Source organism: Bombus terrestris, chromosome 16 (assembly GCF_910591885.1).
Source record: "Bombus terrestris chromosome 16, iyBomTerr1.2, whole genome shotgun sequence".
Lineage (NCBI taxonomy): Eukaryota > Metazoa > Arthropoda > Insecta > Hymenoptera > Apidae > Bombus > Bombus terrestris.
In genome coordinates, this window is record NC_063284.1 from 4,815,203 (window position 1) to 4,836,847 (window position 21,645).

Below are 21,645 nucleotides of genomic sequence, written 5' to 3' on the forward strand. Positions count from 1 at the left end.
TTATAAATATTCCAAGTTTTGTTCAAGAAAAATTATTGACAAGATAACAATGAAATAGAAAATACCGTGGGTCGTGCTGCGACCAAATGTACTGGGACCACTCGACACGAAATGTAAACAGCGTGATCGCCACTCAAACGGTTAATCGTTGCTACGTTTGATCCGGAAGAAAAGCTACCTATGTCTGAATTATTTTCTGACGTGCAAAAATGTTACTCTTATTTCATTCAGCAGTGTCAGTTGAACGCACTATGCTTCTATAGCCATCCCATATCTACATACTGACATCGTGCACAGTTCTGGGAAAGCTGCATTCTAAGTTCTTGTGAAAAGTCTAAAGGTCTTGCGAACGCTCCATTCCAAGTATACCAGGCTGATTAAGCTGGTCTATATCGAACGCAGACAAGAAATCACGAAAGAATGATCACCTGAGATTTCTATATTCCAAGAGCTGAGCCCAGATCCCAATAAGCGGAGGCTTGCAGCTGACAAGCTGAGAGAAGCTTCCATGGAAAATGTACGCGTGTCACCATGCTGTCCTACTTTGATCGCACCGAAGGAATCTTCAAGGTCAGAAAAAAAGAGGATTGCGCGAAAAGTGAGCGAAATGAGGGATCGTTAAACTACCTAGACCGATGCAAGTGGAAAAGGTGGATGCTTCTACCGAAAACCTAGCACCGCAAATTCTATCCATGCAACAAGGACGTCTAGACTCGGTGTCACCAGGTGACACCCATCCCCGTAACCTCGATAAATATCCCAGAACTGTCACTCCAAGCCACTGTGCAAAGTTACTGCGCTCATTATCGATTGCATGATGAGAAGCGGAGCAAGCGAATGACTGCTTACAAATTCATCCAAGCAAGGATGATGCAGCGATTGCCATCATCGCAACGATGCCCACGTGTTTTTTTGCACACCGCGTATACTAGGTCGAGAGGACGCACCTGAATAATGTGCCGGGACAGCAGGGGTTGACGTTTGTCGTGGCGGTGCCTAGCGTGCTGCCGTTCCACCTACCAGCCTAACGTACAACTCCCCATCCTCCCCCCTGCCAACCTGCCAACCATACCAAAGCCTCGTTTCCCGACTTCCAGCAACGTTCGCTTCGTCCTGCTCACCAAGACTCATAATTGTCCCCGTCCGAGCTGGCATATCGCGGAAGCAAACGGGGGACACGAAAGTGGTTATGCGCATTCCTATCCACCGTGCAGGATCAACGGAGGCGGGAGGGCGAGCACGAGGGTCATCGGTAGCGATGGCCTCAACACGGATGCCACTCTGATCAAGAGCTGTTTCGATTTAGTTTACTAGCTGTCGGTATAGCTATAGGTGACGTTTCTAGCTTGAGAAGGAACGCTGCAGGAATACTCGTTCTCGGTACCAACGATCATGGTTCTCCTAACTCTCGCTTTGTAACCACAATGTGTCTCGTATTTGGCAGGAAACAATCGTCTCGCCAAACTATGCGAAAGACGGCATAGAACATCTCTTTGCTGAAGCGTCAGCGACACGGTGAGTTTGGGATACGGTGAGATATGGAATGGACAGTGAGAGAACGTGGAAGGAGCATTAGCAACTTTAGTTCCTTTGGCAGCGTTAGCATCATCGACGTGGTCGATGGTCGTGCAGGTTTTAAGAAGATTCTATGAGCTTGTAGCGTAATGTGCCGTCGGTTTGGTGAGAACTTGGTGGTTGGAGACGGAGCAATTGGATCAAGAAATGTTCCTTCTGTGCTATCAGTTGTACGGTGATGTTTCCAAGCGTTGAAGATAGAACAGTTCTCCTCGAGGGATACTCCTTTGGTACCATCCGACGTCTCTTTTTGCTTCCAAGAGAATTCTCAAATTTTTAGATGCAACGTATCCCAGATTTGATGAAGAGAAACGATCTTTGGGGATATCGTAGATGGATCGATGATCCTGCCATTGACACTGCTGGTCTAATGTCACTGTGATTGTACAAGATTAAAGGAGTACGTTTAATTACACTGTATCGTAACATAGGACTCCTTAGACATTTCTTCGACATTTCGAAGAATCCGATCGATCCGTCATCGATGAAAAAAAGTCTCATTTGCCGAATATGAAAATCTTGTTCAAGACATCACGATATATCGAGGGACACCTAGAGGACAATTTTACTCAGAAGATGGCGATCCAATGGATTCGAATACCCATCGCTAGTAATGAGGGGATAAGGTCGATGGTCCCCTAACGGTTGAATACTTGAATATTGATTAAGCATGCACATCGCGATTACTGGAAGCAGGTAAAAGCAGCGGTCTGCGTGTCTCTGGATATTTATAACGAATGCCTCTGTCTGTCTCTCTTTGACTTTCTGCAACCCAGGAAAACTTCGACTTCAAGATGTGCAAAACGAATTTCATCGGCGATCGACTTTCGAAGATTAACTTTCGACTCATTGTTCTGTCGTGGTTTGGCCCACTTCCACGCAGCTCCTGCATTTCTATTTCAAACAGGGAATTTAATATCCTTTGTTACGTTTCTAGACCTCGCATAGCTGACGCACTCTCCATTAGCCGCAACTCTGATCGAGAAACTTGAGAAGACCTGGCCTTCCCCTACTTGCCTACTTGTAACTGAGAATTGGTACTCGGGATTCGTTGTTTGGCCTAATCTGCAACCGTTAAACGCTACAACAGTAGGAGACTGGGTGTAGTCTCGTGGACTGATCCACAGACTGAAATAAGTTACCGTAATTGTTGTGTCTTGTTGGTGTCCTTCGCATTCCTCTTTTTTATCAGGAGACTTCTCGAGACGCTTAACGAATTAATTTAACATATTCGTTAAGCTTATGGCGTATATTACTGACGCATACGTTGCATCACTCGAATTAATGTCTTCAGTGTAGCACGATGGGATTCTTGTCTTTTTGCTTGCTAACGAAGAAACATTAGACATATTTAACACGTCGTAATACTATAAAAATGGCCAGCTTGATCTTATTGACCTATCCGATCTGGAACCGTTAATACCAATTATCGACTTGGTAATACGTTATGCTGATAAAAAATTCGCGATCCGAGGTTCCAGCATCACGTGACCGACTTCCGTGGCCGTTGGCCATAATCATCCGCCTCTCGACGGTGAAAAAAGCGCGGTAAAACAGAACGGAAGAGCAAAAGCCCTCGAGTTTTGAATATTCAGTAGGTACATCCTGGTCGGTTTCCACCTGACCCTCTTTTCACGGCGAAAATCGTCACGTTCTGGCTCGTCTTCGACGCTCTTCCGTCTCTAAGCCTTTGACGAGCCGGTGACGGTGTACTTATAATTAGTTGATGGTCGCCGAGCGGAAACAAAGACGTTGAAAATGATCAGGCTGACGTAAGGTCGGAATTTCGGAGTCATCGATCCGATATGTCGGCAAAACAGACCCAAGGTTCGCGATAGTCACGCGACTCGTCGGTAAAAGTAGAGATCGATCGGTAACCAAATCTTTGAGGGTAAGTTACAAGGTCGGTAAGAAGATAAGAAGCAGATTTCTACATCTTTTCGCAGTTGGCAAATGGACATTTTTTCAATGGAATTCTCATCGTTTTCTAAATTGAAGTAACAGTCGATTGATACAAGTTGGAAATCTCTATTTATAAAATAACAACGAAGTAAAGAAAGTAGATTATTATCGTTATTAGTTGCTAGAAAATAAAAAGCGACTTACCAGGATAGTTGCAGTCGTGTTCATCGCTTCCGTCGTCGCAATCTTGGACGAAGTTGCATCGCTGCGAGTCCAAGATACACCTAGACACGTCGCAGGCGAATTCTCCGGGGCTGCAACCTGTAAAATCGATCGATTTCTTACTGCTTACGAACGTACGAGCTGTGGATTCTTTTTCAACGCAAAAGGTCAATGAAAATTATCAAGATAAGGAACATTTGATACTTGTGGAGGTACAGTTAGTCTATGTAAAGGTACTGCCGTTATGAGTAAGCATCTAATCGTAATCGGGAGACAACATCTGTACCTGGATGGGGACAACCATCTTCATCATCACCATCGTCACAATCTTTAACGCCGTCACATTGCTGTACAGAGCAGATAGAACGACTTCCATCTCTACAACGAATTGTATCGTCGGCGCGACATTTGCTAGATATCGAATCAACTCTGTTTATATCTCCATCGTCTTCTTCTGGTACAACTCCCAAAATTTCGTTATGATCGGTTCTTCCGAAATCCCTGATGCTCGGCTCTGTCGTCGATCGTTTCGATGATTGGGAAGTGAATATAAATTATGTACATGAAGAGAGAAAAAAAAAATATACGTACGTGAAAATGAGTAAATAATTAAAAATAAAAATCTTTCTAATAAAAAAAAAAGAAAAAAAAAATAGTGGCAAGCTACAAATGAGTGAAGCAATGAATTTAACCGAGCAAACTAACGAATGCATCTGACATGGAACGATTTCACTAGTAGCAAAGAGCGATCTATGCCAGAAGTCGAACATGATACTCATATTTTAGTGTATTTACAGCTACTGTGTCGACAATTACGGTTGCTACTTACGCGTTGTAGTCTCGGAGCAGCCCTCTTCGTCAGAACTATCCTTACAATCGGCAATTCCATCGCATCGCCGCTCCAATGGAACGCATGTACCGTCTCTACACGTTAACTCAGCCGACTGATCGCATTCCACCTCTTCAAACCCTACTTTAGTTAGATGCGTATTTCGTGTGTTTGTGTGTAGGCGTGTTTGCAATCATCGGGTGGACAAGAGAATGCAACAAAAAAAGGTAGAAGAACGAAAAAGTGAAACAGAGCTCCAATACAAAAGATTCTACTTATAATACAAAAGTACAACTAGCATGACATAATAACAGCATGCGACGTAAGTGTGAAAATTGAATGGATCGATTCTTCCAAGCAAAGATCTCGCTAGAACGTTCCTGTTATCTCGAGATTTTTTTCTTCTATGGTCATCGACCTGGGTGGTCTTCGAAGAGGAATCGATCATTCCACGCGTCAGCGAGTAGCGAAACCAAGTTACCTTGGAATATTCTGAAGGTAAATCCATCCGGACGCACTTGGACGTTGCCCAACGAGTGGATCTGCAGCTGTTTCTCGATGATGTACTGCATCTCAGTCTCATCAGCTAACGTCGAGCCGATGTCTAGAGTAACTTGCGACGTAAAGCTGTCAGAAGTTGGCCTGAACATCGAATAGGAATTATTATCGTACCTCGGATACCTATTGGCTGAGTCACTTTGACTCAGCTTCTTCGGCTACCTGTCTATTTCAGAAAAACATCTCTAATGTCTTTAACGCTAGAACCACCACACCGGTCAAACTGACCGGTTTTACAATTTCATTTTAAAATTCCTACTTCGTGTTATATCTTTCTCCGCAATGATGTGATGACTTTCACAAGGATAGCCAAAAGAATAATATGGTGAATTTCATTTTGTTTTTTATGTATTCGAACTGAAAATAATTTTGTATCGAGGCTACTTGTACCAATAGCAGTGAAAAAGACTGGTACTTGACGAAGTGTAAAAGGATGCTGCGATCTGTTTATCGAACCTCGATTAACCAGTTTCCTCGTTTTCTACAACTTGCCACGCGTTTTTCAAATTTTTACCGCGTATCGTTCGATATGACGATGTCAGTTATGAGGAAAATTCCGGGTCGATCGCTGGATCGCTGGATGCTAACGCTAGAAACACCACAGCAGTGAAAATGACTGGTTCTACGATTTTATAAATGCGTCAGCCCTCGTTCAGGGATCCCAGATGGATTAATAATAGCAAAAATGTACAACACAACATGGAATTGCTTGCGTAATAAATCAATAAATATATAAATATTCTATTATTACGTATTTTTTAAAGACCAGTCATTTTCACTGGCTTTGGTAGAAATAGCTTAACTATCGATAGTTCTAGTGTTAAAAACACACGGAAATCAGTTGCTACGTATTCTCGATGATGTTACTCATCACAATGTGATTGCTTTTTAAGCCATTGTGGAACAATTCGACAACCTCTCACGTTTCATTTATCCTTCATAGAATTTATCCTAAAACTTGAATCTCGCTTTGAATTTACCGAACTTTTCATTTAATTTTCCATTTAATTTGATGTTATAGAACATACTCTTTATCATGTTTCATCGTATCGTTTCAACTTTCAATACCGCGTAACAATCATTCGAATCCAGTCTACGTACGATTAGAAGCTAAAACTATTTTCCTTTACAGTAAACGACGATAATACGCACGCGTTGCTACCAATAAGAACGTAAGGAACGTTGGAAACTAAGGAAATTTGTTTGTCGTAGAACAAAGGAATAGAAATAAATCGCACACCGAGTGACATTACACTCACGATATTTTAACAACGTTGACGTGGTGATTTTCGTTGGGAATGTCACGGTTCAGCAACTCCTCAAGCGGCTGCGTCAGGTTCCCACTGAGTTCCTTGTACTCTCTGCTGCTCCTGTCCGCGTATTCCCTCCTGTACGGTTCTCCAACGGTCAGGGTTATTCTGTAGAACCCTGAAAAAGCCACATTGAAATTAGCAACAAGTGCAAGAAACTCCAGCTACCAAATCAAATAACCATAAAGCTGTTGCCTACTTCTTTCTCTTCTGGAAGCGTAATTAACCTTCGTGTCAAACTCGGTGGCGCTGCCTTCAACTTCTCCAGATCCGGCTAGGTCTTCGTCGTCGGTATTACCAAAATTGGCTGGCTCCCTTCGACCCTCGGCCGCGTTCCCAACCTCGTTATTCTGTCAACAACAACAACGATCAGGACCACTATCGAACCAAAGATTTACGTATTTACTTCAACTTGGATATCGACCTCGTCATCATCGTCGTATTCTTCCGCGCTATCTCGGGTTATCCTTTCCAAATTCGAGCTTTGCGGCTCTTTGTCCTCGTCCGACTGAACTGGAGGAGCGTTGTTCAGCTCGTTGTCCGCGTTGTCGTCTTCGGATTCTGTAAAACATTAGACAGTACAATTTCTGTAATACTCGATAGAGCAGAATGTTTGGCGCAGTGCGGAGGATCTGGATTTCTCCCAATTAGCTAACGACGATGTTTAAACGTGTTTATTATGGCAAAAAGAATGATACGTTACCTGGAGCTTCGGTAGTGGTAGTTGTCGTTTCAGATGGGCTAAAAATATCCCACAGCCCTCTCTTTATCCTATGAAACAAGGAGTCTTGTTGGCGCGACTCTATCAGCGGAGCCTCGCCGATGAACTGCTTGCCATCCTGGTCGAACACCAGATCGTCGTTCTGCAAACGAAAGAATCCATACGTAATGCAACTTTCTCAAACTCCAACAATCACGTTTCAAGCGTCTTTGGAAACGCTTCCAGTGACTTTTCTATAGAAACAACGTTACGTAAATGGAACACCAGGCAGCACATGGGCTTTGTACTCTAAGCTAGTCGTATGCTCGAAGGTCTACTTCTTGGCGAATCTCACAAGATCATAAAAATCCTTCCAACGAGGCTGTCGAATCAACAAATTCACAGTACACTAGAACTCCATTCACAGCAAGGAAACTTTGCTCAATTACATCGACGACACTTGTGTAAACGTGAACGCCTGTTACATGAACAGGAAAGTTTGTAAAGTTTGTAAGTTTGAAAAATTGTATTTAATATTAAGCTACACACGCTATCGACCGATTAATTGCGTTTGACGAGTATACACGTCGTCGTTTGTATTTATTCAGCCACTCCGTGATCTAATCCGATTTCTGCAACTAAATTTCACAGTTAACCGGTTGATAAAGCGAATGCTGAACGAAGAGATCCGTTTGCTACGAAACGACGTGGCGGATCTCGATGTTGCGAAGATTCAAGAACTGTACGCTATTGTACACATCTAATATACATGCAGTTGGCTGGTTGAAAGGGAAGAAGCGTTACAAACGAGGAAACCGCAGCAGCCAATGTACATAACGAGTGAGATTCGTCGAGTGTGCTCGAGGTATCGCGCAGTGAACTCACGTGCGACTCATAAAGAACCAATTCTCACCTAAACACGCGATATAAATTCAGGATCGTCCGCCCATTCCACCGGCCGTGATTCGCTGGCCAGGGTTCGACGTCGCGGGTCAACGACGTCTTCTCTCTGTTCGACGAACAACACGTGCACGTATACACAGAAGAGAAGAAGAGAAAGAGAGCAACAGAGAGTCCAAGCAGCAAGCATCGCCTGGCCGAGATAAAGTATCGTTACGCGAGAAAACGACTGACGAAGCTTATGCAACCGGTGTACCCCTGTCGATATTATGCTACGACGCGAATAACAAACCAGACGTTTGCTCGCCGATCTATACGTGACGAGTCGAGCGTCTGCTCCGACGAATACAGGATTCCCCTCTATCGAGTAGTTATGGAACATCCGTCGCGTTTTTCACCATCTAGTTTTCAACGATCCTCTGCTCCCTTTCCTGGAGACCCAAAAAACTTGAGATGGAAAATTACGACGAATCAGACCATCCTTGGACGTATAAGATAGGAATTTGGGGATTTTGCTCACAACCAATTGCGAAATGAAAGGCTACAATTGCTTGGATGATGTTAGTGTACCTTTTGGCTGTGCTTTATGGAACCAGAACAGGCTCAGTGTTTCCAATTTTCTTCATAATTAAATAGTTGCAAAATGAGAGGCTAAAATTGCTTGGATGCTCAGTGTTTCCAATTTTCTTCATAACTAAATAGTTGCAAAATGGGAGGCTAAAATTGCTTGAATGATGTTAGTGTACCTTTTGGCTGTGTTTTATGAAACCAGAACAGGCTCAGTGTTTTCAATTTTTTCATAAATAGTTGCAAAATGGGAGGCTAAAATTGCTTGGATGATGTTAGTGTACCTTTTGGCTGTGTTTTATGTAACTAGAACAGGTACAGTCTTTTCAATTTTCTTTATAGGTAAATGCAAAATGAAAAAGGCTACAATTGTTTGGATGATGTTAGTTTACCTTTTGGCTGTGCTTTATGGAACCAGAACAGGCTCAGTGTTTCCAATTTTCTTCATAATTAAATAGTTGCAAAATGGGAGACTAAAATTGCTTGGATGCTCAGTGTTTCCAATTTTCTTCATAACTAAATAGTTGCAAAATGGGAGGCTAAAATTGCTTGGATGATGTTAGTGTACCTTTTGGCTGTGCTTTATGGAACCAGAACAGGCTCAGTGTTTCCAGTTTTCTTCATAACTAAATAGTTGCAAAATGGGAGGCTACACTTGTTTGGATGATATTAGTGTACCTTTTGGCTGTGTTTTATGCAACTAGAACAGGTACAGTCTTTTCAATTTTCTTTATAGGTAAATGCAAAATGAAAAAGGCTACAATTGCTTGGATGATGTTAGTGTACCTTTTGGCTGTGTTTTATGAAACCAAAACAGGCTCAATGTTTTCAATTTTTTCATAACTAGTTGCAAAACGGGAGGCTTCACTTGTTTGGATGATGTTAGTGTACCTTCTGGCTGTGTTTTATGGAACCAGAATAGGCTCAGTGTTTTCACTTTTTTCATAACTGGTTGCAAAATGGGAGGCTACACTTGTTTGGATGATGTTAGTGTACCTTCTGGCTGTGTTTTATGGAACCAGAATAGGCTCAGTGTTTTCACTTTTTTCATAACTGGTTGCAAAATGGGAGGCTACACTTGTTTGGATGATGTTAGTGTACCTTCTGGCTGTGCCTTATGGAACAGTTTGGGAATTTTGTTTGTAGGTAATTGCAAAATGGCTGAAGTTGATGTATAATTAACATACATAATAATATATCACATATAACGATATTTACAATAATTAAAAAATGGCTAAACGCCAAAATTATTTCGATGATATTAATGTACGTTTTAGCAGTGCGTTACAATCTTTTTTTATTTTTTAATTAACAAAATTTAAGGAAATTAAATAAGCACGACGAAATGTTATAAAATGGCCAAGTTGAGATAAGTTAGGCAAAACATTTCATTCGCAATTTCTTTCTCAATCAAATTGCGTTACTAGATTCTGTTTTTTGATGGTTACGAAGAAAAATTCTAAGGATTTTATTCCTCTTCCATCCAGTTCCCACTAATTTTAATAATTAATTCTTCTCCCATCCAGTTCCTACGATTTAATGAAGTTTAAAGAAACTGAATATTTATAACGCTATTATAAACTATAGTTCTCTTTCTAAATCATGTAAAATACTTTCTCCCTTTCCGATTCGCGCAATTACTTTTTATTCTCCGTATCATGGCGCTACGATGTGTACATTATTTATTTCCTGTCTACTCGTTAATTAAACTCTCCGTATTATTATGACGCGAAAATACGTTTTTTCGTGGCGGTGGAATCAGTGGCGAATAGCATGATCCAACAGAAGCCGACCATCTGGCGGATCTTGCTAATCGCGACTAATACCTCAGAGTGTCGCGTTTCGTTGCGAACGCAGCTATGAGATGGGCCTGACCACGTGACCGGAAGCGTCCATATAACTTCCTGTCTGTACGCTGTTGAATTCGTTTCGAATTTCTTTTAACCTGCACGGTATAATCGTATCACTAAAATATTAAAATAATAATTAAAATCGTTTAATAACTTGCAATTATTTGTTTTGTAAAATGGTAAACAATTATTAATTATAATTTGAAAGAAATCGCAGCAAGTTAGAAGTCTAAGGACTCGACTTCCGCGTGCGCACGTTGCGCGTGTGAGTGGGGGTCGACGTAACGTTGCGTAACTGGAAACAGAGAGCTCATGGAGGATAATGACACGAGCCGACGCTCGTTAATCCTCCAGCTAAAATTAGTTGCGACGTATTCTTTGCTTGCAACCGATATGCGTGAATGTACGATGATAACGAAACTTGAACATAAGCAAACACATTCCGACGCTACGTAAACGACTCGAATCATTTATTTCCAAGTCTAACACCTTTCGCATTCTAATTCTGATACAGCCTATTCCGAATACTCGAATATAATCTATTCCTCTTTTAATAATTTCAATAAATATGGACAATTTTGGAAATATAATATCGATGTTAATATTTGGCTTGCGATAAGAATCTCTTACCGTCTCTCCGGCCGTCAGCACCAAGTCATCGCGCTATGTTTGCAGAATCTAGAAACCAAATCTGCGTCTATAGACGTAGACGCGACTGTATCTCTGAACAACCTCGATCGACCAATTCTTAGATCGGTTCTCTTTTCTTTGCGTTCTTGCTTCTTCCTATTTCTTTTTTCTTTTATATACACAGCTGATGTAATATCTGAGAATCGCAGTTTTCTCCGCGATAAAAGTACAAATTTCGCAGGCAAAGTGTTAAAGAAATTTTTCTTGAACCGTCCGTACGAGAAGACGAGCGTCCGCTTCGATCCGCGATAACGCGCCACGCAGCCTGCAACCCGACCAACACGGCCGCTGGACCTGGTTGCTGTATCTCATTGCAAATCCACTCAGTGACCCCTATCAATGGTGAAACCTCTGCACGAGGGGAGCTGAAAGGCCTACTTCTGGCAGCTGTAGGAACAGGAGGAAGAGGCCGTGTAACTTCTCCACCAGCTCGTTCACGGAATTCTCCGTTTCGCTCGAAAAGCTCCGAATAAACTAGCGCGTTCCGACGTTTCTCCGTTTAACCCTCAACGTGTCGCGGGATCTCGTCGTTTCCCTTCATTCCGGATGATTTGCTGGCTCGTCGAGCCACACGCGGGTCGATCTAATCTCCAATCAAAGTCTAACCTTCATCCAGCTTGTCACAAGCATAAACATACGTTGTATATTCATATTTATACGAACGTAATTAAAAAACAAAAAGAACAACCCATTCAGAAATATCAACGAACAACTAACGGCCAAACGTGCGAACGACGAGTACCTGGATCGAGACTTGGAAATTGTGTGTTTCAAGCATAAGATTGCCCTTCTTCTTATCTAAACGCGAGTGCGATAATAATTAGATGGTGGAAAATGGAAACGACGAATGCGAATGGAAGAAGAAACGACGAATTCTGAAATCGAAGATTACCAGTGTCCGATTTGCCACAAGATGGGTCGTAGATATTAAAAAAGAGAAATAAAAGGAAGGTGGACGTGTATGAAGCAAGGGGGCGAAAAATCGGAAAAAAGTAAGTCAGGTCGATTAAAGCTCGTTTCCATGAGCGAAGAGGACAAAGAATTAGAAAGAAGCGAGAGAGGGTGGTATAGGTTAGAGACGAAACTTTGTTATTCCGGGCAAGTTTTACACGGGATTCTCCGGCTAAGTCCACTCTATGATCCTTTCACGACAACTACGTGCTCATACTTCGACAAAACACCGGGCCCCTCGCGCTGTCCGAAATCCTTAAAATGCATGGGAAATACGTGTCGGCGCAGCTTAAGTGGCCAACGGGAAATTCGTCCTCGGAACTTCGACTATGGGGACGAAGTTGCGGCAAACATCGAGCCTCTTGGTCTACTGTCGACCCCCTCGCTCAATTTTCTTCCGCTCACACTACCTTGTCGTTTGATTAGGTGACACGAACCACGTACAAACTCAACTGGTATAGGCTTTGTAACGATCAATCGTTTGACTTTTTTATAAACTCTGCTCGCTTCTTCGCGTATTTGCACGTTGCTGACGATTTATCGGAAAATAAACTTCACCCCAATCGGCGCACTTTTTTTTAGAAAATATGTCAAATCAGATGAAACGACAAAGATCCACTCACAGGTGTCCCGTGTTAATCCGCGTCTAGAATATCGCAAAATTCGGTTCGCGTCACTCGTCGATAATATACGAAAAGTGCTATTTTATCAAGTGAATTTCTAACGTGAAAATTACGCTCGAAACTGGCCGATATCAAACCTTATCGCTAGATTATGGATATTTGTACACTTATGGGGGATTTAAGGACGCAAAAATGTACTGAGCGCGTGTGATAACAAAATGTAAATAAAATATAAATAGAACGTAATTGAGCGGACAAATAAGATACCTGAAATAGAACAGGTGCGACGAACTTTTATTGGGTTGGCAACTAAGCGATTGCGGATTTTCTCAATACCACCTAATGACAAAATCCCCAACCACTTAGTTGCCAGCCCAATATTTAGCTTCCATTCTTTCAACCCATTTGTATCCGAGCGCGGATTAATCCTCGCGCTGCTTTTTATTTCAGTCGCCAAGTATTCTTCAGATGTGAGAGGTCACGTTTGACCCGTTCGTCAGCATCTCGCCTGTATCAGTTTATTGTATTGACCATTTTAAAGAAGAAGAAATATGATTTAATTTCTTATTTCTTATTTTCTTTTAAATAAATAATTTTTCCTTTTTTCCTCTGTTATAAATAATGTAAGATGCGATGTTTGCGAAGTAACGTTGTCTGCCAATCGTTTTGAACAGTAAGTTTTCGATAAACTCCATGAAGAATTCCTTTCTTGTCATGGTCATAGGGACCATTTCTCTTAAGTAGGGCCATGGTTAATGGGTTAATGATATTCGGCAATACGATGATTTGAAATTGTACAAACTACCGTAGGTATACTAATCCAGTCATATTCTAAATCCTCGTGCACGATTCAATTTGTCCGTTTATCTGTAGCAGATAATTCACGTAAGGGGTCTATCGTATCAAACTTCGATTCGATTATCGTATAACGATACGAATTGATCAGCGGATGCAAAGTGATCGAGGGCGAAACGGGAGTGTTCAAATATTTACGCGAAAGTGTCCATTACAGTCGAGGAGCGATTCTGAGAATGCACCAAGAAGATTCGACTGTACCGTGGCATGTGTCACGTAAGATCACAAGTCACAAACTCAGATTATATAAAAGCAAGAAGGAAACACAACTATTAACTTTCTTTTTATTACACTTTATTATACACTCAATAGTCACAATTGAGTATACACTGAATTGACACGTACAAATCAAACTTTACTCTAACAACTTTCTATGATTAAGTAGGCGACTGATCTAAGGGTAGAGACCCGGTAAAGAGATGTTAACTGTTCGAAAGATGAAGAATCAGTAAAGTTTAGGTTGACGATATTGTGGCGGAGGAAAGCTAATGATGGCTAGGTCTAAGGACACGAAAACAGCTGATTTGTTAAGGACAAGTTTTCATTAGGAGAGCGAGGGAAATAGACTTCCCTGTCAATTGGCAAATTTTCTAGGTTGGTGGGTGAAGAAGGGTGCTAACCGCCCTTGAGAGAAAGCTGCTGAGGAGGATACCGAACGTGAGAAGATTCCCGTATCTTCCCGCAGTAGACAAAAATGTAAAGAATACTCTAAATAAAAAATGCTTGTTTAGTCTGAAGGACCTTAACCATGAAAATGCCAAGATTGGGAGTGAGTCCTTAAGAATATTGAGGGTACGCAGCAAGGATGTGCAGACATCTGGTTGCCATCTTGCGCTGGGTGTGCGGCCTGGTTTCTGACGTTGATTGAGATGTGGTTTATATCACACACGCGTCGATAGTGTGTTGGCAACCAAGTGATTGCGGATTTTGTCCATATCACCTAATGACAAAATCCGCAATCACTTAGCTGCCATATGAATCGTGCGAGGACTTTTGACATTTCCACTGACTCAGGCCTCTTAACAGTATGTATAGGTAGAAAAATTTTTTCATCAGACATTAATAATAGGAAGCTTTGTTCTCTATAAAATCGTGTCTCTGTAAGGATTACAATATATCACAATTAAATCCGTTTCAAATCTATCGTAGACACGTTTCGAGCTCCATTGTCGAATAACAATGTGAATGTGACAATTTCAACAGCTTCGTTACAAAGAAACCTCGAGGACAAAACGAGAAGATAAAAGATAACGAAGCCTTTTCTCCTAACACAAAACATTCAACCACTGTCGTGTTACATAATGGATCCATCGATGACCTGGATCCATTGATGATCTGGACACTTGAAAGTGGATGACACCGCTAATAAACGTAATATATTTCATTTTTCCTTGCCACAGTGTCGCGTTTCTCGCAAACTGTCTTTTCATACTCTCGCAACGATACGCGAATTATTAACTTTAATCTTTTATTCCTGTCAAATGAGAGTTAACGGTTGAAGAACAACGAATGTGAGAAGATCAATATACTTGCACGGTTCTTGAATTTTCGTAGTTTAACGTTGCTCTCGTTGTAACAAACAGAAAGGATTTCTCGTGTTGCAAGACGTTGAACACAGGATCGTGCAAATTAGTGTGGCTCTTCTCATATATCTAACAATACTTCTCTTCTCATATATATTAGAAAGACATAATTGAGCCGAGGATGATCGAAAAATGACTCGACTCTCATCAGCCAGTCGCATGTGAATCACCATCGCCAACTCAGCTATGGTTAGAGCCACTAAATTCGGTCCTCGTAAACGTTTGACAAAACTATAAGATTGCAAGGTTGGTGGAGGGAAAGAAGGTGGATCAACGAGCCTCGAGAAAGAGACGAGGAGAACAAGTAAACGAGGTCGTTAAACCTGGTGCAAAAATGAGTCCGACCGATGACTCACACAGTTGGAGAACTGGTCCTGAAAAAAATAAGCAAGCGCGTCTGCATATCGTTAAGCCGGTCCCGTGCAGTTTGCACACACGTGTTGATTGCATAATGCGAGCGAGAACCTCGCCTCGAGCTTGACCAGACTCGCCTTCGCGAAACCAAACTCTCGTCTTCGCGTGAAAATAGATGGCAAAGTATCGATTCTTTACCTCCGCTGCTTCTTCTCGTCTTATATAGATGCCATGAGAGACAATTGGCGTTGAACGGGCGATTAGGCGAGACAATATCTTGGCTATTTTTACCAGGATGCAAAGATCATTAGAAGTTTGTGTTTCGTAGAAGTTTGAATTAATTATTTCGCGAATTCAGTAGCTTCTCCTCGTGTTTCCAACGTCGGAATACTCTTTTAAGTATAATCATTTTGGCTGTTTGCAAAAGAAAAGCTGAATTGGATCCTAGATCCTCTGGATTCTGGATAATTCGACGAAAGATACTCGGTTGGCAAATTTCTCACGAATATTTGAATACTAAACCATTCTTACGCCTAAGGATCCTGGATCTTAAGTTTCTGGGCCGTAGATCGTGCAACTCAAAATCCTTATACTGGAAAATTTTTGGATCCCAATCCCTGGGATCCAAGGTCCTTGGATCCTGGATCTTCGCAGTCCGAATGATTGCATCCTAAAATTCGTGGATCTGACATCTTTCAGTCTCTTTGTCTTGGATTCTGAACTCTTGAATCCTGCACAGTCGAATCTCTAAATTTTGTAATCCTGAATACTCGGACTGCTGAAACTTGAAGTTCTCGATCCTGGACACTTGCAGTCTAAATTTCAATTTCGAATCCTCAACTCTTGAATTGGTCTTAAGCTATTGACTCATCATCCCTGAACCCTAATACACTTCGAATCCTAAATTTTAAAATTGCATCTCTCAATCCTAAATCGTTGCAACGTGCACTCTAAATTCTTCGACTGCAAATCCCCAAATCCAAGATCCTAAGGTCCTAGGCTTCAGAGCTGAGAAACGTGCATTCCAAATACGCACCGTCCCACCTCTTGACTCGTGATCGATCATCGCACCACCTACTCACGCTCATGACTAGCTGTCTAAACACTCGAGCAACTGGCGCCAAACCGGAGTCCTCGGTGATGATCAGGATCAATCTGTTCCTTTGCAGCGAGGCTGCTTCAAAGGTCAAGATCCGGCACGTATAGAGGCCGAGAGCGAGAAATCCCCCAATTTGAGAGACTTCCAGAGGCTTCGACTTAACGAAAATATACGCGCTGGCGAGCTAGATGGCGTTGTGGGTGGAGAGCAGCATCTCCGAGGGAAGAATCTGGCGAGACTGGCCGATCGTCTTTTGTCTTAAGCCGCTCTATATTAATGTGAAGAACATGCCATGTCGAACCATGCTACGATAGCTGGACGTGGAAAAGAGGGCTGTCAGCGTCCGGAATACTAAACAGTGGCGAACTATGGCTGCATAGGTGGCGCTAGTCTCGCCCGACCGAGCCTTTGCATTTTAACTGCCTCTCTGCTCCAGCAAATCCTTCGGGCAAGGCTTTGCCAGGTATAGCAACTTTCGACAGTTCCGCTGTACGCACGTTTGTTGCGAAAGAGCTGGAATTATGAGCTCGTGAAGACCTGTGGAGCCAGGTGTTGAAGTTAGAAACGTCTGCCAAAGTACATTCACTGGATTCTTCTTAATCTGTCGGGTGAGAGCGATCGGAAAACAGTACAAGAATACTACTTCATAAATGATATTTAGAAACTTATCACACCTCGTGTTACTCACGAGGCGTGGTATAAATTGGAACTGTAAGAAAACGCGAAGCTTCCAAAGTTCCGGACTATATCATGGAACTTAGGAAGAAAAAGCTACTCGAGAGTGTCATAAATTAAGCTTCTCTGGGTACCGCGCTTGGATTATATGATATTTTCTCAGCGTACAAAACCAGCGTTTTGTAGTTTTACATCCTTGAAAGCTAAATCGCTAGATTTTAGACGTCCTAGATAGATCAAATCATCGAATGGAGGATTTTGGGTACAGTTTGGGCGCAAGTATAATCGAAAGTGCAGCAAAGAAACACAGCGACTAAACAGAACTTTGATCATAGATATAACCAAGATAATCAATGTATAGTTAAGATAAACGTTTGCAGCTACGTCAGACGTTATAAATTTCTTCAGACACTATCGGGATAGCGGATACTCTCTCTCTCTCTCTCGTTCCTTTTCGTCTGTTCGTTCCTTTTCTCTTAAAGGAAGATTCTATTATCGAAAGAGCAACGTCCATAATCGGGACCAAATCTCAAGCTTTCGCTCACGGCTAGACCAAAGTGTCACGTGTTGATTCCCAGGCCGTAAAACGGACGAAACGACGCGATGAGATCCAGAAGAAGCAGGATCATCTCATATGAACTTTCATATCTCAACCCTTGTGCGCGAGGAGGGCAAATACTATGGGCAATCCTGTGAAAATGGTGAAATTGCGGAAATCACGGGGCTTCAACTTCCCGACAGAAACGTTCCGGCCCTCGGGCTGCGATCTGCCACTCACGCGTCGAAACGGCTGAAACTGAACGTCCTGTGGCGGTGAAGAAAAAAATCGAAAAAATGCCTGTCAATGTGAAATTTCAACCGGACTTACTTCCTTCAATGAGTCAGTCCATTTTCAACAAGATAACCTGCAGTTGCTGACTAAACGTTGGATTAATATTAGCAAGAAGCCGATGCGATTCTCGCGAAAGTTTGGCACAAGCTGGTCTGCCAGCGAGTTTTCTATCAATTATTCTCATCGCCGTACGAAAATAGCTAAGATGTTTCGATATTTCTAAAAACGAATAGTGGACGGTTTTTCAACGAGAAGCGTTCAATTAATAATCTTCGATCGTAAAATTGGCCAAGTGAATGAGATAAAATGCTGACTGCTATAAATCTTGTCACGAGATTTAACTCAATCCTTTCAAAGATTCAAGATAGTTCAATTATGCGACTAGAAAATACACTCGGCATTTGTAATTACCAGAGACCTTCTTTTCGCGAAACTGCTCATAGAAATCTCATAAATTTCCTACGATGCGACATTTAATTAGACTTTTACGCGCAGTATACGGCTCAAGCCTATCGTTTACATCTCTTTCCTGTCAGTTTTATATTCCATTCTCCGCCGGTATTAGCATCGTTGCTTCTGTTATTTACATAAAAGAGAAAACCTCGTACCGATCCATCAAATTATTCCTACGAACACGTCTATCATTTCAAATCAACGAAATCGCAAGCTACCGAGAAAGGTAATCGAAGCTTTAAAGCGGCGGTTTTGACATAGTCGCGTGACTGCTCGATAATCTACCACTTGAGAACACGCTCATCTTCATCATCGGCTAAAGATCTCCCGAGGAAGTTGGCCTGCCACTGGCCTGACACCAAACAGAAGTCGATTCAGCGATCGACCAGGCTCTCTTAAAGAGCTACGTAGGTTTGTTTTTACAGCAAACAAGGGGGATCGTGTGCACGTCGCCTAAACACGTCGCTTAACCACGGCTGCTTCACCCTTCGGCCATCCTCTAGACTCAGCCGCGACCCTTTTACCCATTTTCACCCCTCTAGGTGAAACCTGAGGCGGTTCGACAAATTACGAGACTCACTTAGCGCCTCGTGTTGCCTGTCACCGCACTCTGAATCCAAATTCCTCGTCTTTTACAGCCTCTTTTCTCTAGTCCCTGTCGACTATTAGGAGACAATTAGGCTAGCAAGCTCGTTAACATATTCGTCGTCGGTGGTATTTCGACTCATTCGTTGTTGTTCACACCAAGATCATTCTGTGTTGATGCGTACATTGAAATTTGAAATTTAAATTATTCTTCTTTTTTTAGTGAAAGAAGAAGACGTGTCGAGTATCACACGATACGACACGTGATGTGTTTTGCAATCAATTTTTAAAGTTGCCTGTTATTTTTAACTTTCTGAACTAATCGTGCTCGTTGGAAGATTCCAAGTGAAATGTAAAAGTAAAAATAATGCAAAAATAAATTTTGTAATAGAACTGTCGTATAACACGATACGACACATGATGTGTTTTGCAATTAATTTTTAAAGTTGCCTGTTATTTTTAACTTTCTCAACTAATCGTGCTCGTTGGAAGATTCCAAGTGAAATGTAAAAGTAAAAATAATGCAAAAATAAATTTTGTAATAGAACTCTGTCGTATCACACGATACGACACGTGGTATATTTTGTAATCAATTTTTAAAGTTGTCTGTTATTTCTAACTTTCTGAACATGTTGTGTTCGTTGGAAGATTCATGTAAAAATAAGAATAAGTTTGTAAATAGAATTTTGTAATAGAGCTTTATCATTTTGTACTTAGTAGAGATCCATAATAAAATTGCTAATTATTCACAGAGCTGCCGCACATCTTCGATTTCCACGATTCTTTTATTCTACTGTCAGCTGCGTGATTCTGAACAATTTTCCCCCGTACGCGTAACCGATTACTCGCTCTTTGTTTCTGAGATATTAAAAAAAAATCTGTCGGTATCGTTACATTTACAGATTTCTACCTACAGTGGTGCGTCTAATTTTGATCTTCTCTATGTAATTCGTATAGCTTTGAATATCGTTTTAATGATCGCCATGGGGTGACTGATAATGAAATATCAATGTGCAACACTGTCGCACGCAATTACAAGCAAAATTCACTGTAGCGACAGTTCTTTCTTTTTCTTCTTTTTTCTGCTACTAAATTAAAAAAATGTTGGTTTCTACAGCATATTAAAAGACCACGGAAGCGCGACACGACGCGAGCTTCCTAAATAATTAGCATAAAATGTCCTGCTAAGTTCAAGAAGCAACGTGTCGAGATTGAAAGATACCACGAACTCTGTATAATCCAACAACAGCCAGCAACATATTACGCGATTATGGTTATTATACACGGGTCGTATGATGTCGCACTATAAACGTGACGTAAATGGAAATTTTTGTGTCAGTGTCTTGAAATCGCAATACTGTTATCAGTTATTGGAGCAAGAAGTTGAAGAATCGAACGGTTTTGCCGGCAGAAAGCGACAACGATGAGTAAACGAATTCAGTGGAATGGCTCATTAATTCTCGACAAGAGTGGAGGAATCACCTACGTGACACGCATGTTCACGTTCTTCACACTTTTCCCGCCTGTCAGCCGAGGAGACTCGTTCCTCGAGTTCATTGAGTCGTTCAGCCGACCGATCATCAATCTTCTTCGGACCTGTCCCTCAAAAACCATCAAACTCAACGGCTAATATGCCACGCGTTGTTATCTCGTATTCAAATTACAATAAAAAATACGATTTATCTTTTTCCTATTTTCTCTCGAGCAACCTGGAGAGGCCTTCGTGACTGCGCAGCAAGGCAAAGTTTAGAAACTTCTGAATCGAATAGATTCGTCGCACCTAAGTAATCGAAAGAGCTTCGAATAATACGCGGAATTGAAACGAGGCTGAGAGATACGTTTCTTGTTATTTTCTTGGAGCCTTGCAGGCCTCCGTGTCTCGTTCAGAAGGTAGAACTTTGGAAACTTGCACCTAGGTAATCGAGAGTTGTTCCGAATAATAGCTGGAATCCAAATGACAAGCAAAAATACCATTTTTTCCTATTTTCTTAAAACCTACCGTCTCCTCTAACCGAAAGAGGGGAATCTTGTCCACTGGAGGCTGGATAAATGTAAAAATCATCTCTACGTCAGCCGGTTCTCCCCGTTGAACCCTCTAAAAACATTGGTTCAAGTATCAAAGGGGGTCGGAAGAACCTGTATCGGCCATCGAGAAGGAAAACACGGAGGTTAAACACCGAGGGATGATCCTGCTGCGATTTACATGAAACGTTTCGTTGTTAGAGTGGCCGAATCCGCCGGTGCAATTTATGATTCGCTCCTTTTCCTCTTTTGGGTGGAACACGCGTGACAAATAACAGAAGGGCGGCTATACGGGCTGATTTGGCGGACAGAGAAGGAAGAAGGTGTATTTGTTCGGCGAAGGCAAACAATTGGTCGACAGACCCATTTCCGTCGGATCGAAAATAGTCGAGAGCGGAAGCTTCCGCCACGCTGAGAAACACGACGATCCATCTTTCGATCGTCCGAACCGAGACACGACATGGCGCGTTAGTTTAAAGGGCACAGGACGCAGACGAGAGACCACAGGAC

The 21,645-nt window shown here is 41.9% G+C and overlaps 1 protein-coding gene across 15 annotated transcripts in view; it reads right to left on the reverse strand.

Moving 5' to 3' along the window:
- Positions 1-21,645, reverse strand: part of LOC100651429 (basement membrane-specific heparan sulfate proteoglycan core protein) — a 187,652-nt gene that overhangs the window by 110,981 nt on the left and 55,026 nt on the right. For 14 of the 15 annotated variants that reach the window (XM_048413373.1, XM_048413372.1, XM_048413371.1 and 11 more), the window contains exons 2-9: positions 7,100-7,259; positions 6,821-6,957; positions 6,596-6,746; positions 6,346-6,514; positions 5,010-5,170; positions 4,529-4,672; positions 3,986-4,213; positions 3,682-3,798 (exon numbers count right to left, since the gene is read on the reverse strand). In XM_048413373.1, the coding sequence (XP_048269330.1) occupies positions 3,682-3,798; positions 3,986-4,213; positions 4,529-4,672; positions 5,010-5,170; positions 6,346-6,514; positions 6,596-6,746; positions 6,821-6,957; positions 7,100-7,259 (1,267 nt within the window). The remainder of the gene's footprint in view (positions 1-3,681; positions 3,799-3,985; positions 4,214-4,528; positions 4,673-5,009; positions 5,171-6,345; positions 6,515-6,595; positions 6,747-6,820; positions 6,958-7,099; positions 7,260-21,645) is intronic. The other variant, XM_048413370.1, reaches the window with a different exon arrangement.